This window comes from Pygocentrus nattereri, chromosome 20 (assembly GCF_015220715.1).
Source record: "Pygocentrus nattereri isolate fPygNat1 chromosome 20, fPygNat1.pri, whole genome shotgun sequence".
Taxonomy (NCBI): domain Eukaryota; kingdom Metazoa; phylum Chordata; class Actinopteri; order Characiformes; family Serrasalmidae; genus Pygocentrus; species Pygocentrus nattereri.
Genome location: NC_051230.1, coordinates 3,633,235 through 3,645,748, shown reverse-complemented (window position 1 = coordinate 3,645,748; position 12,514 = coordinate 3,633,235). Strand labels below are relative to the sequence as shown.

General features: G+C 42.1%; 1 protein-coding gene across 1 annotated transcript in view; it reads left to right on the top strand.

The window, feature by feature from the left end:
- Positions 1-11,519, top strand: part of dnah10 (dynein axonemal heavy chain 10) — a 110,299-nt gene extending 98,780 nt beyond the window's left edge. Inside the window, exons 69-79 of the mRNA XM_017725210.2 lie at positions 98-281; positions 505-705; positions 794-1,003; positions 1,835-1,930; positions 3,428-3,599; positions 4,728-4,859; positions 6,016-6,227; positions 6,338-6,505; positions 8,212-8,392; positions 10,460-10,605; positions 11,015-11,519. Of these exons, the coding sequence (XP_017580699.2) occupies positions 98-281; positions 505-705; positions 794-1,003; positions 1,835-1,930; positions 3,428-3,599; positions 4,728-4,859; positions 6,016-6,227; positions 6,338-6,505; positions 8,212-8,392; positions 10,460-10,605; positions 11,015-11,161 (1,849 nt within the window). The 3' untranslated portion in view covers positions 11,162-11,519. The remainder of the gene's footprint in view (positions 1-97; positions 282-504; positions 706-793; positions 1,004-1,834; positions 1,931-3,427; positions 3,600-4,727; positions 4,860-6,015; positions 6,228-6,337; positions 6,506-8,211; positions 8,393-10,459; positions 10,606-11,014) is intronic.
- Positions 11,520-12,514: the final 995 nt, after the last annotated feature.

Genomic DNA, 12,514 nt, shown 5'->3' with positions numbered 1-12,514 from the left:
AAGAGGCCTCTTATTCTAACACAGCTTCTAAATGGCTTTAAATGACCTTTTTCTCTCCCTTTCTTTCTTCCTTTGTCACTCTCTGTCTCACTCTCAGGTATGTGCAGCCCCCAGTGATCAGCTTCGAGGCTATATTTGAGCAGAGCACTCCGAATTCCCCCATCGTGTTCATCTTGAGCCCCGGCTGTGAGCCGGCCAGCGATCTGATGAAGCTGGCTGAGCGCTCTGGCTTCGGGAGCAGCAGACTCAAGTTCTTGGCCATGGGGCAGGGTCAAGAGAAGGTACACACACAGAGGGATGGAGGCAGAAGAGAAACAGTTTCACGTACTGTATGATGGTCTGAAACGGATGCTGCATTGTTAAGAAGATGTCATGTTTAAAAACGTTTCGAGGGAGTTGCAGAGGCTTTATATTATGCGGAAACAAACAGAGCTTAATGTAAATTTCAAGCAACTAAACTTTACCATTTAAAGCCTTACTTGTTGTGTTTCCTCCATTTCCCAGGTTGCACTGCAGTTACTGGAGACCGCAGTATCCAGAGGCCAGTGGCTGATGCTGCAGAACTGTCATCTGTTAGTGAAGTGGCTGAAGGATCTAGAGAAGTCTCTGGAGAGGATCACCAAACCTCACCCAGACTTCCGCCTGTGGCTCACAACAGACCCCATCAAAGACTTCCCCATCGGCATCCTGCAGAAGTCCCTTAAGGTTCGCACTTTTCACTGGGTACTGATTCCAGTCCTGGAACGATATAACTGGCAAAATGTGACATACCTCTTGTCTCCTGTGTGTCCAGGTGGTAACCGAGCCCCCCAATGGGCTGAAGCTGAACATGAGGGCCACCTACTTTAAGATCTCGCAGGAGACCCTGATGAGTTGCCCACACCCAGCCTTCCGCAGCCTGGTCTACGTTCTGGCCTTCTTCCATGCTGTGGTGCAGGAGAGACGCAAATATGGCAAGATCGGCTGGAATGTGCCCTACGACTTCAATGAATCTGACTTCTTGGTGAGCACGAGGCTCAGACTGTTTACTGCTGTAGGCAGTAGAGTCCATACACTGATCAGCCATAACATTAAAACACCTCCTCGTTTCTACACTCATTGTCTATTTTATCTCCTCCACTGACCATGCAGGAGCACTTTGTAGTTCAGTTACAGACTGTAGTCCATCTGTGTCTCTGATACTTTGTTACCCTGTTCTTTAATGGTCAGGACCCCCATAGGACCCCCACAGAGCGGATATTATTTGAGTTTTTTAAACTCCTCAGTGTCACTGCTGGTCTGAGAATAGTCAAACAACCAAAACATCCAGCTAAAATCATCCTGTGACCACTGATGAAAGACTAGAGGACGACCAACACAAACTGTGCAGCAGCAGATGAGCTGTCGTCTCTGACTTTACATCTAGAAGGAGGACCGACAAGGTAGGAGTGTCTAATAGAGTGGACAGTGAGTGGACACAGTGTTTAAAAACTCCAGCAGCACTGCTGTGTCTGATCTACTCGCACCAGCACAACACACACTAACACACCACCACCATGTCAGTGTTACTGCAGTGCTGAGAATGACCCACCACTCTGTGCTATGTGGGAGTCCTGACCACTGAAGAAGTGTTTGACACTGAAAGAATGACAAAAACAGAGAGATGAGGTTTTTTTCCAACACCAACAACATGTCCACTCGCTCAGCCTCGAGCCTGAAGCTTAAACTTTTTAAACTGATTTATATAAAAATCTTCTCTGGGTGTTTAGCGGGTCGTAAGAAAGTGCTTTCACTGCTAAGTGTGGGTTATATCTCTTCCACGCTGAACATATCAGGCTCATGTTCTCTATCTCAGGTGTGTATGGAGATCCTGAACACCTACCTGACCAAAGCTCACAGTCAAGATGATGCCAAGATCCCATGGGGAAGTCTCAAATACCTGATTGGAGAGGTAGTGCACTGGTTATTATGTCTGGATGATATGCTTTACTACTGTTAACTTATTATTAAACAGTTAAAGCCTTTACTTGCGGTATAGGTTGTTCAGGGGAATTTCACTGACTTTTCAAAATTGAGTGGTTGAGATGTAAACAAAGTCATTCAGCGTGGTTTAATGTAAAGTGGCTCGTCATAGACTCTTTACAGTGGTGGTGATACTAATCAGGGACAACACAAATTTAGCCATTTTATTTGCTATCCAAAACCATCAGTGAACCTTCACAAGTCTTCTGAGTTGCTGGGCTGCTCGATTATGGCAAAAAATTATGATCACAGTTATTTAGATTAATTAAGATTAAGTGACCCTTATTAGTCCCACAACGGGGAAATTTCACCTCCCCATTTAACCCATCTGTGAAGTGAAACACCACATACACACTAGTGAGCACACACACACTAGGGGGCAGTGAGCACACTTGCCTGGAGCAGTGGGCAGCCCAATCCGCAGCGCCCGGGGAGCAGTTGGGGGTTAGGTGTCTTGCTCAAGGACACCTCAGTCATGTGCTGTCGGCTCTGGGGATCGAACCGGCGACCTTCCGGGTTCCCTAACCTCCAGCCCACAACTGCCCCCTTTTGGTCAATACTGAGATTATTTAACACGATTGCTCATTGACTTTGGAAACATTACATGTTTTTTGAAAAAACTTCTCTTTGTAACAGTGGATTTGCTAGAACTTTACATATAATTCAACTGAAAAATGAATAAAAAATGTAAAAAGATAAATAAATTAAATAAATAACTAAGCTCAAAATGAATAAGATCAACTATGTTGTCGCACACTTCCACCACCTACTAAAAAGTACTAAACATATGTAAAAATCTGAATAAAAATAAGCTGGGTGAGTTTGGGCTTTTGGGTGCAGAGTGAAAGCACATTGCTGTAAAGGAAAGGCGTACGCTGGATTTGTAATACGGGACTAAACAAGAGAATCATTGCGGCACGATAATCATTTTATATTGATTATCTTGTGTTCCTTATCGTTGGAGGCCAAATCATAATTGAAAATAAAATGTGTGAATTGCCCAGCCTTGTGATGATGGTACAATATTGATGAATCTAAAAAAGCACATTTTTATTGGGGACTGTTTTGCCTTACAGCGCTCTGTGTGTACCCCTCCTTTGCCTACACCCCTCCACCATCAGGTGCACCTTCAGGGTGCAAACCTTCACAAACCTATAATCAAACAATGTCTCAGGTATTCAGTGTTTATTCGTAACTATTTCATGTAAAAACTTTCTGTTTGGAGGCATTAAGCATTTTGGACATCTGGTTCCCATCACCACCACTGTGATTGCTCTGAATGACTTTGTTTACATCTTATGCAAAACAGAATTCCCTCTGAAGTGAACATGCTGATTGCTACCATGCTAACGGTATGTGATATTTTGCGTTTATTATTCTATTAATTTGGTCTTGAGCAATGAACAGTACTCTGATTTTCCACCAGGTGATGTACGGGGGCAGGGCGATAGACAGCTTTGACCGCAGAATCCTCACCGTCTACATGGATGAGTATCTGGGGGATTTCATCTTTGACACTTTCCAGCCTTTCCACTTCTTCCACAGCAAAGACGTGGACTACAGGATCCCACTGGACGGACCCAAAGATGTTTATGTTGGTGCGTAGAAGAATTTAGTCTGTTAAAAAAAACATAACGGTCACTAGTTTATGTTCTTTAGTAAAGACAATGGTTTTTCATCATATTCTCCATCAATGGCTGTGTTTACAAGCAAAGATTTCCGCCAATCCGATTAAATACATTCCGATTACAGATTAAGACTGAGGTGTTTTTGTTCACTCTAGTCAACAATCTGATGGAAAATCTCAGTTTACATGCTTACTACAAGTAATCAGATCCAAAATGACACATGTGTAAAGTAACATTTAGAGTAAACATTGCTGTGACAATGAGCATCACGTGAGTCGAGTCAGACAGAGATGAGCAGCAGTGAGCAGTGATTGTGTTTTTAACTGCTTTAAAATGACGTCAGACTCAGGAAAACGTCCTTCACACGTCCTTATTAAAGAAGGCCGAGAGGAAGACGTCGTGCTCTGAGACACATAAGCTGGACGTCCGTCCCACCGCCGTCTTTTAAAGATCAGAGCATGAACTTCGTCTCCTCTGCAGACCAGCTTCTGCTCCGCCGTGTTGAACGGGATAAACTCTCACTGTGACGCAACGCACATGCAGAACGGACTGAAACTTTCCGATAGGGAATGTAATCGGATACAGGTGTTTACACAGATATTATTCTTCTATTTAACAAATTATTTACAGGATTACCCACCTCGATCAACCAGATAGAAACTGTATTCTGAATGGCCTCAATCGGACTAGATTATTCTGATTGACGTATTTACACTATTCCAATTAAGCTATTAGTCGGATTATTAACGGATTATTAGGCTGCATGTAAATGCTATTGTGAAGAGCCATTTCACCATGCAAAGAATCATTTAGGCATGAAAATTGTTCTTTCAGTGTTTATGGTTCTATATAGAACCGCTGTCTTTACTAAAGGACCCTTGAAAAACCATCTTCTTAAAGAGTGAAGTGTAGGGAACATCTGAGGAATAAGCAGCAGGTGGGCAGGCATGTGTGCTGGAAGTAAGCTGAGGAATGTTACACTTTATTAAAAAAATTCTGATTTATTACAACACGCTGCAAAATATGCTGCCTGTTGAGATATAAGGAGCTAAAGTACTGACTGATTGTAACTGTTACTGTGTTTGCTGTGCTTCACAGATGAAATTGAGTCCCTCCCTCTGGCTAACACCCCTGAGGTATTTGGTCTGCACCCCAATGCTGAGATTGGCTACTACACTCAGGCAGCCCGGGACATGTGGACTCACCTTATAGAGCTTCAGCCCCAAACAGGTACCCCACAACACTACCCCATCTGCCATGACTCCCAAACGCATTCCACCCCTCAATATTCCTTCAGCTTTCTGCCTACAGTGCTGTATACTGTATTTACCCCCTTTAGTTTAGCTGCTTTAATTGAACCCTTTAAAAAGCCAGGCCTATTACATACTAAGCTTATTATTCAGTAACCAAAGGGACTTCAATGCAAATTGTTATAGAAGTGTGTAATAAAACATTGGGCCCACCGGCAGACCCTTAACATTTAAAGGTTAAGGAAAGAGACAATTTGAGTAAATACAATATTGAGGAATTTCATTTAATGATGGAAAAAATATTTACTCTATAAATCAACCAGTTAACCCTATTTAGTTTGGAATAATTGAAGAATAATAGAATAATTGGGATATATTAAAATGAGGTATACCCAGGCCTGATTACTGCCAGTCCTGTTGAATAGAAATATCCTTTAAATGGAACCTTTCCAGCAATGCAAAGCAGACTAAAGGGTCTTCACAAGCAGCACACTATGCCACAATCAAAAGAAATTCAGCCTGGAAAGGGTCACAAAACCATTTCTGAGGCTCTGGGACTCTAGCAAACCACAGTGAGAGCCATAGTCTCCAAAAGGAGAAAACGTGGAACAGTGGTCAATCATCCCAAAAGTGACCGGCCCACCATAAAGTCCAGCTGGCATAACTAAGTGTAGGAGGGCAGTTACTTTTTCACATGGAAAGTGATATATTAATTTCTGTTTCCTCATGCGTCTGATCCACTTGTACCAGTACAACACACACTAACACACCACCACCACATCAGTGTTACTGCAGTGCTCATAATGATCCACCACCCAAATAGTGCCTTCTCTGTGGGGGTCCATGGGGGTCCTGACCACTAAAGAACAGGGTAACAGAGTATCAGAGAAACAGATGGACTACAGTCTGTAACTGTAGAACTACAGAGTGCAGCTATACAGTAAGTGGAGCTGATAAACTGGACAATGAGCGTAGAAACAAGGAGGCGGTCATCATGTTCTGCCTGATTGGTGTATATTGTCATAATGCCCAGTCCTAACAAAGTCCATGTGGTTAGAATCTTGTGAGGACGCGATCCAGATACTAGAGGCATGATTTGGCCCGGTGTAAACAGCGTCTGTCTGTCTCTGCTGCAGGTGATTCTGGTGGTGGGATCAGTCGAGATGAGTACATCGCTCAAGTGGCACGGGACATCCAGAACAAGCTGCCCAGCATATTCGACCTGGACGTGATCCGCAAGAAGTTCGGCCTGGAAGTCTCACCCACCTCAGTGGTGCTGCTGCAGGAGCTGGAGCGCTTCAACAGGCTCGTCCTCCGCATGAGTCGCTCACTCGCCGAACTCCAGCGGGTGAGAGAAGAGGAGAGAGAGGAAGATAACAGTAGCAGAGTTGGTACAGAGAGAAAGAAAATAAGTAAAACTGAGTGCTCTAAAGCTGTGCCTGTCTGTCCATGTTCCAGGCTTTAGCAGGTGAGGTGGGGATGAGCAGTGAACTGGACGAAGTTGCCAGGGCCCTGTTTAATGGTCAGATTCCTGCTATCTGGAGACGACTGGCCCCGGACACCCTGAAATCTTTGGGCAACTGGATGATCCACTTCAAGAGACGCTACGATCAGTACAGCTCATGGGTACGACCCTGCACACCAGCTGAAAGGCCATATATCACATGTTGAAGTGGCACAAATTCAATTTTCTTGCCCCAATACGACTCAGATCTGATGTTTTCAGGGCTGTGTGGACACTCAAATCTGAACTGAGCAACTTTCATATGCGGTCCGAGATCGGATACGTATCCGATTCATGGCAATGCGACCTAAATGTGAACGTTCAGATCGGAATTCATCTGCTTTTTTGTTTTTTTTTTACTGTGGCTGCAGCGCCGAACAGACGCTAAAGCCTGTAAACGGTGGAAAAGCAGCTCGTCTCACCTTTTCCTCCTCCGTCTGGCTCTAATAATGAAGCTGAGAGCTGATCAGAGTTAATGATCTTCTCAGCGAAGCTCGTTCTGCTCGTTAGTTTGTGCTGATGATGCAGTGATTCAGTCACGTGACGTTACTGAGTAGGAGGAGCTCATGAGGGTCATTTCTGGGGCCGGTTCATCACATTAGTGACAGATTTGAGTCACTGATCTAAACAAGTGTGAACCATCAGGTCAGAGAGATCGGATTAGAGCAAAAAATCGGATTTGAGAAATCAGAGTTGGAGTTTTTCGGATCACATCATGTGTCCTCACACACACAGACTCAGAAAGGCGGTCCAGCTCGATGTTTAGGTCTCAAATGCAAAAGCAACATTACATTGATGGAGGACTGATGACAACAGCACACACGGTTCTTCAAGAGTTCTTTAGTAAAGAAAATGGTTCTATATGGAACCATGAGCATTCAAAGAATCCTTTTTTAGAACCCATGATTAAAAGGTTCTTTGCATCAAGAAAGGGCTCTTTAGATTGTTTGAGAATGTGCTGTAGATGGTTCTATATAGAGCCTTTTTTAAAAAGGATCTATATAGCACCAAAAAGGGTTCTGCTAGTGTTTTGATGTCAAGCTTTTAACAATAGAAAACACAAAATAGGTTCTATATAGAACCACCTACAACACATTCCCTATCAATCTGAAGTATGTCACAATGCAAACAACCCTGTACTCATGCAAAGGGTTTTTTTTTTCTTTTTTTTTTTACTAAAGAACCCTTTACGGTCCATTTTTTAAGTGTGTAGATTTACGCATATTCATATCATTCTCTTTCAATGCACTTGCAGTCTAAAGATTCACCTGCTTTCCAGAGGGGGTCTGAAGCACAATTCATGTTAAGGCATTTTGTTCCACACGCTGCATGCAATTGCACATTTCCACCAGAGAGGTCTCCAAATCCCCTCATCTTACATAGTGTAGCTTTAGTAACATGACTATGGTCCAAGAGCAGAACTTCACACATGTTTTTTGGGGTACAAGACAACCAGGTTAACTGTCCTCTCTATGATGCTGTTTGGGTAAACAACAACAGGGATTTTATAGCCCAATGGATTCGCGGGAAACCAGTTTAGAGTAATGGTACAACAGAGGCTTTGGAACAACAACGATGAAAAAAGGCAATCAGAAATTGAAATTCTGTATGATTACCATTCCCACGGTTAGTAAACTATTCCTGACCGGTGCTTTAAGTCCATAGTAGAAACTGAAAAATAAACCTTAAGACTAATAAGATGAATAAAATGAAGCCATTTATATGTATGTAACTGTGTTTATTTGTTGGGGAGAATGAACTGATTGAAAGTATAAACCTTAAGAGAAAGTTTTTAAGTAGTCATTTTGACTGGGTGTTTGATCTGCAGGTGGACGATGGTGAGCCCACAGTGATGTGGTTGTCAGGGTTACACATCCCTGAGTCGTATCTGACCGCACTGGTGCAGGCTACATGCAGACGGAACGGCTGGCCATTGGACCGCTCCACACTCTACACACATGTCACCCAATACCGCAGTGAGGACGAGGTCACTGAGAGACCTGGACAGGGTGAGAATACACACACACACACACACACACACACACACACACACACACACACACACACACACACATGTGTTTATGTTTATATCATTTAGCAGATAAAATAGTGCAAATAACCTACAATCTAAAGATGCCTTTTAGTCCAATTTTTAGAAAAAGGAGTCAGTACAAATATATGTATATACATATGTAAACATAAACAAAAGGCCTTGATATTCATAGTACACACACACACACACACGCACGCACGCACAGATATATATGGTTGTATGCGCCACTGGTCATATGACTTGTTTGGAAATAAGTAAACACATCCTTTACAGAGACACACTCTGCACACTTTAATGCACAATTACTGTTTATTTTCTCAATTTAACGCAGAGGAAAGAAATGCTACATGTGGCCCATGCGAAAGTTATGGCACATTTAATATGTTATGTTTTACTTTTGCAATATGAAAAATTAAGCAAGTAAACATAAATCGTGTTCTCTTTAAAAGATGTGTTAACGTACTTTCGCTTAGATCTACAGAACATTCCTTTTGAACAGTGTTGTCCAAAGTTTTGCAAAGAAGGAAAGAGAGCAAGAAAGGAAAGAATCAATGAAGGAATGAATGATGGAAGGAAGGAATGAGTGAAGGAAGGAAGGAAAGAAAGGATTAAGGAGTGAATTAAAGAATGAAAAAATGAATGGAGAAATGCATTAAGGAATGAATGAGTGAAGGAAGGAAGCTGAAAGGAATAAATGAAGGAGTGAAGGAAGAAAGAAATTAAAGAAGGAAGGAATGAATTAATGAATGAATGATGGAATGAATTAATGAGTGAGTGAATGAATGAGTGAGTGAATAGGGGAAGATGAGATCAATGAGAGACTGATAATAACTGATAAGCAGTCCTTAAAAATGTTAGTAGAACCTTTGGCTAATCAAAGTTTGATTAAAGTTGACTCAGAACCACTTGTAGCCTTAAAATGTGAAATTGACATTTTATTTTTACATTTTAGTTCTGTAAGCAGCTGTTCTATAAGCAGCTGTTCTATAAGCAGCTGTTCTGTAAGCAGCTGTTCTATAAGCAGCTGTTCTGTAAGCAGCTGTTCTATAAGCAGCTGTTCTATAAGCAGCTGTTCTGTAAGCAGCTGTTCTGTAAGCAGCTGTTCTATAAGCAGCTGTTCTGTAAGCAGCTGTTTTGTAAGCAGCTGTTCTGTAAGCAGCTGTTCCATAAGTAGCTGTTCTGTAAGCAGCTGTTCTATAAGCAGCTGTGTTTTAAGCAGCTGTTCTGTAACCAGCTGTTCTATAAGCAGCTGTTCAGTAAGCAGCTGTTCTATAAGCAGCTGTTCTGTAAGCAGCTGTTCTATAAGCAGCTGTTCTGTAAGTAGCTGTTTTGTAAGCAGCTGTTCTGTAAGCAGCTGTTCTATAAGTAGCTGTTCTGTAAGTAGCTCTGTTTTAAGCAGCTGTGTTTTAAGCAGCTGTTCTGTAATCAGCTGTTCTATAAGTAGCTGTTCTGTAAGTAGCTCTGTTTTAAGCAGCTGTTCTGTAAGCAGCTGTGTTTTAAGCAGCTGTTCTGTAAGTAGCTCTGTTTTAAGCAGCTGTTCTGTAAGTAGCTCTGTTTTAAGCAGCTGTTCTGTAAGCAGCTGTTCTGTAAGCAGCTGTGTTTTAAGCAGCTGTTCTGTAAGTAGCTCTGTTTTAAGCAGCTGTTCTGTAAGCAGCTGTTCTGTAAGCAGCTGTGTTTTAAGCAGCTGTTCTGTAAGCAGCTGTTCTGTAAGCAGCTGTTCTGTAAGCAGCTGTGTTTTAAGCAGCTGTTCTGTAAGTAGCTCTGTTTTAAGCAGCTGTTCTGTAAGCAGCTGTTCTGTAAGCAGCTGTGTTTTAAGCAGCTGTTCTGTAAGCAGCTGTTCTGTAAGCAGCTGTTCTGTAAGCAGCTGTGTTTTAAGCAGCTGTTCTGTAAGCAGCTGTTCTGTAAGCAGCTCTGTTTTAAGCAGCTGTTCTGTAAGCAGCTGTTCTGTAAGCAGCTGTTATGTAAGCAGCTGTTCTGTAAGCAGCTGTTCTGTAAGCAGCTGGTGTTGCGTGTGTTGCTGCAGGATGTTTTGTATCGGGTCTGTACATGGAGGGAGCGGACTGGGACGTGGATCAGGGCTGCCTGGTGCGCAGCAAACCCAAAGTGCTGGTGGTACAACTGCCCATCCTCAAGGTGATCCCCATAGAGGCCCACCGGCTCAAACTGCAGGTAACACAGCACCACCCACTCCTTCACTCCTGACCCTTTCACTTGGTCAGTTTCTAGCCATGCTTCAGACTGAATTCCCTTTTCTATGAATGACCCTTTTACTGACATTTGCAAGAACATAATGCTTAAATTTAAACCTTATCATGTGGTGAAATACAAAGTAATTGCGGGCTGGTTTATGCAGTTTAAAGCATAAGTAGTCCTGAAAGTATCTAAAAAAAGAACTGATGCTCGACATGTTCAGGTCTTTAGTTCTGGAATAGGTTCATAATTTAGCTTAATTCATTCTTTTAGAAGGTTAAAAGACGTAATCGTTAACTTGCGAAGCTCCAAATACTTGTTTGGAGAAAAGAACTTGTCTTCTTTCTGACTTTCTTTAAGCAAATCACTTTTATTGGTGTGCCCCCAGAACACACTGAGGACGCCGGTCTACACGACCTCCATGAGGAGGAACGCGATGGGCGTGGGGCTGGTGTTCGAGGCGGACCTCTTCACCACCAAACACGCCTCACACTGGGTCCTGCAGGGAGTGTGTCTCTGCCTCAATGCTGACTGACCTCTGTCTGTTAAAAATATTTCTGTTCTTTTTAAATGTTAAAGGGCCATATCCTACGTTTTCTTCACTTAATTTTTTTTTATACATTGACGATTACAATGTATAAAATACAACGACAATTTATGATATTTATGGGGGTTTATGTACCAAAAAACTATAATTAAATTGAATTTTTCGCATTTTACATTATCTCTGTTTATGCAAACAATTAAACAATGTTTTTGTTACTAGGCTAGGTTGATATAATATATGAAAATGTCAGAGACCACCCTTCATTTTTTTTCAGTCACACTGTACACACACACACACACACACACACACACACACACACATTTATTTATATATATATTGCTGATGTCGGAACAAAACCTCTTAACTTCATTTTTGAAGTTTTCCACTTTTTGGCATAATTTGAAAATGCCTGTTGTCCTTTATATTGTATGTAAATTTTATGATGAATGGACCAAAAGACGTGTCCCAAAATTATTTGGAAAGGCGTCTGGTTCCATTGACTTACATTGAAAGTAAAGTATGTTATTTCCTTCTCCTGTAAAGTTACAGTTTTGAAGATACGAGGTTTTCTTCTGACAACAGTGATATACAAAACCAACAACTGAGCAGGAGTAGGTTTCCACACTTCCAAATTTCAGTCTTCTGAAGAGCCAGACAATTCCAAACACATCCAGTGATGTTGACATCTGGACTGTGGGGTGGTCAGTCCATTATTCTGAGAACACCAGCAGCTTCTTTGTTGAATGTGGCTGTTTCCTTTTCTCAGTAAGCTGCCCTGTATTGTGTCCTATTTACAAAGCAGTCCAAGCTAAAACACTTCAACGTCAAAGTGGATTGGAGCATAAGTTGGCTGACCAGGTGTGTAGATACAGTATATTGTAAATGTGTTGGTTTTCATGACATCACCAAAACAATAAACTCAAAGCGGATGATCTCTTTCTGTAGACTTGCTATGTTTTGAAATTTTAATATCGTTTACACACTACAAGCTCTTTTATTTAAAATTAAGGCAAAGAAAATGTGGTTTTCAATGAGATGTGCTCTTTCAAAAAAGTGTCACAACTTAAAAGTTAACTTGCAGTGTCACATCACGACCACTTGGTGGCAGCACACGGCAGCAAATGAGGATGACGGTCAGTAATAAAGTGGCTGGAGGGAGCTGCAGTGTGTGCGCTGGACATTTGCCAGCACATCTCATGGAGCCTCTCCTGTCCACAGCGCTTTCCAAACTCTCCTATTTTTAATCTCTCGAGGCAGATCTCTTTATTAAGTCCTCTGTCTGCTTGATTCCGCATGACATTTCAATCACCTCGTCGGCCCACGGACAGAGGGAAGTGTAGG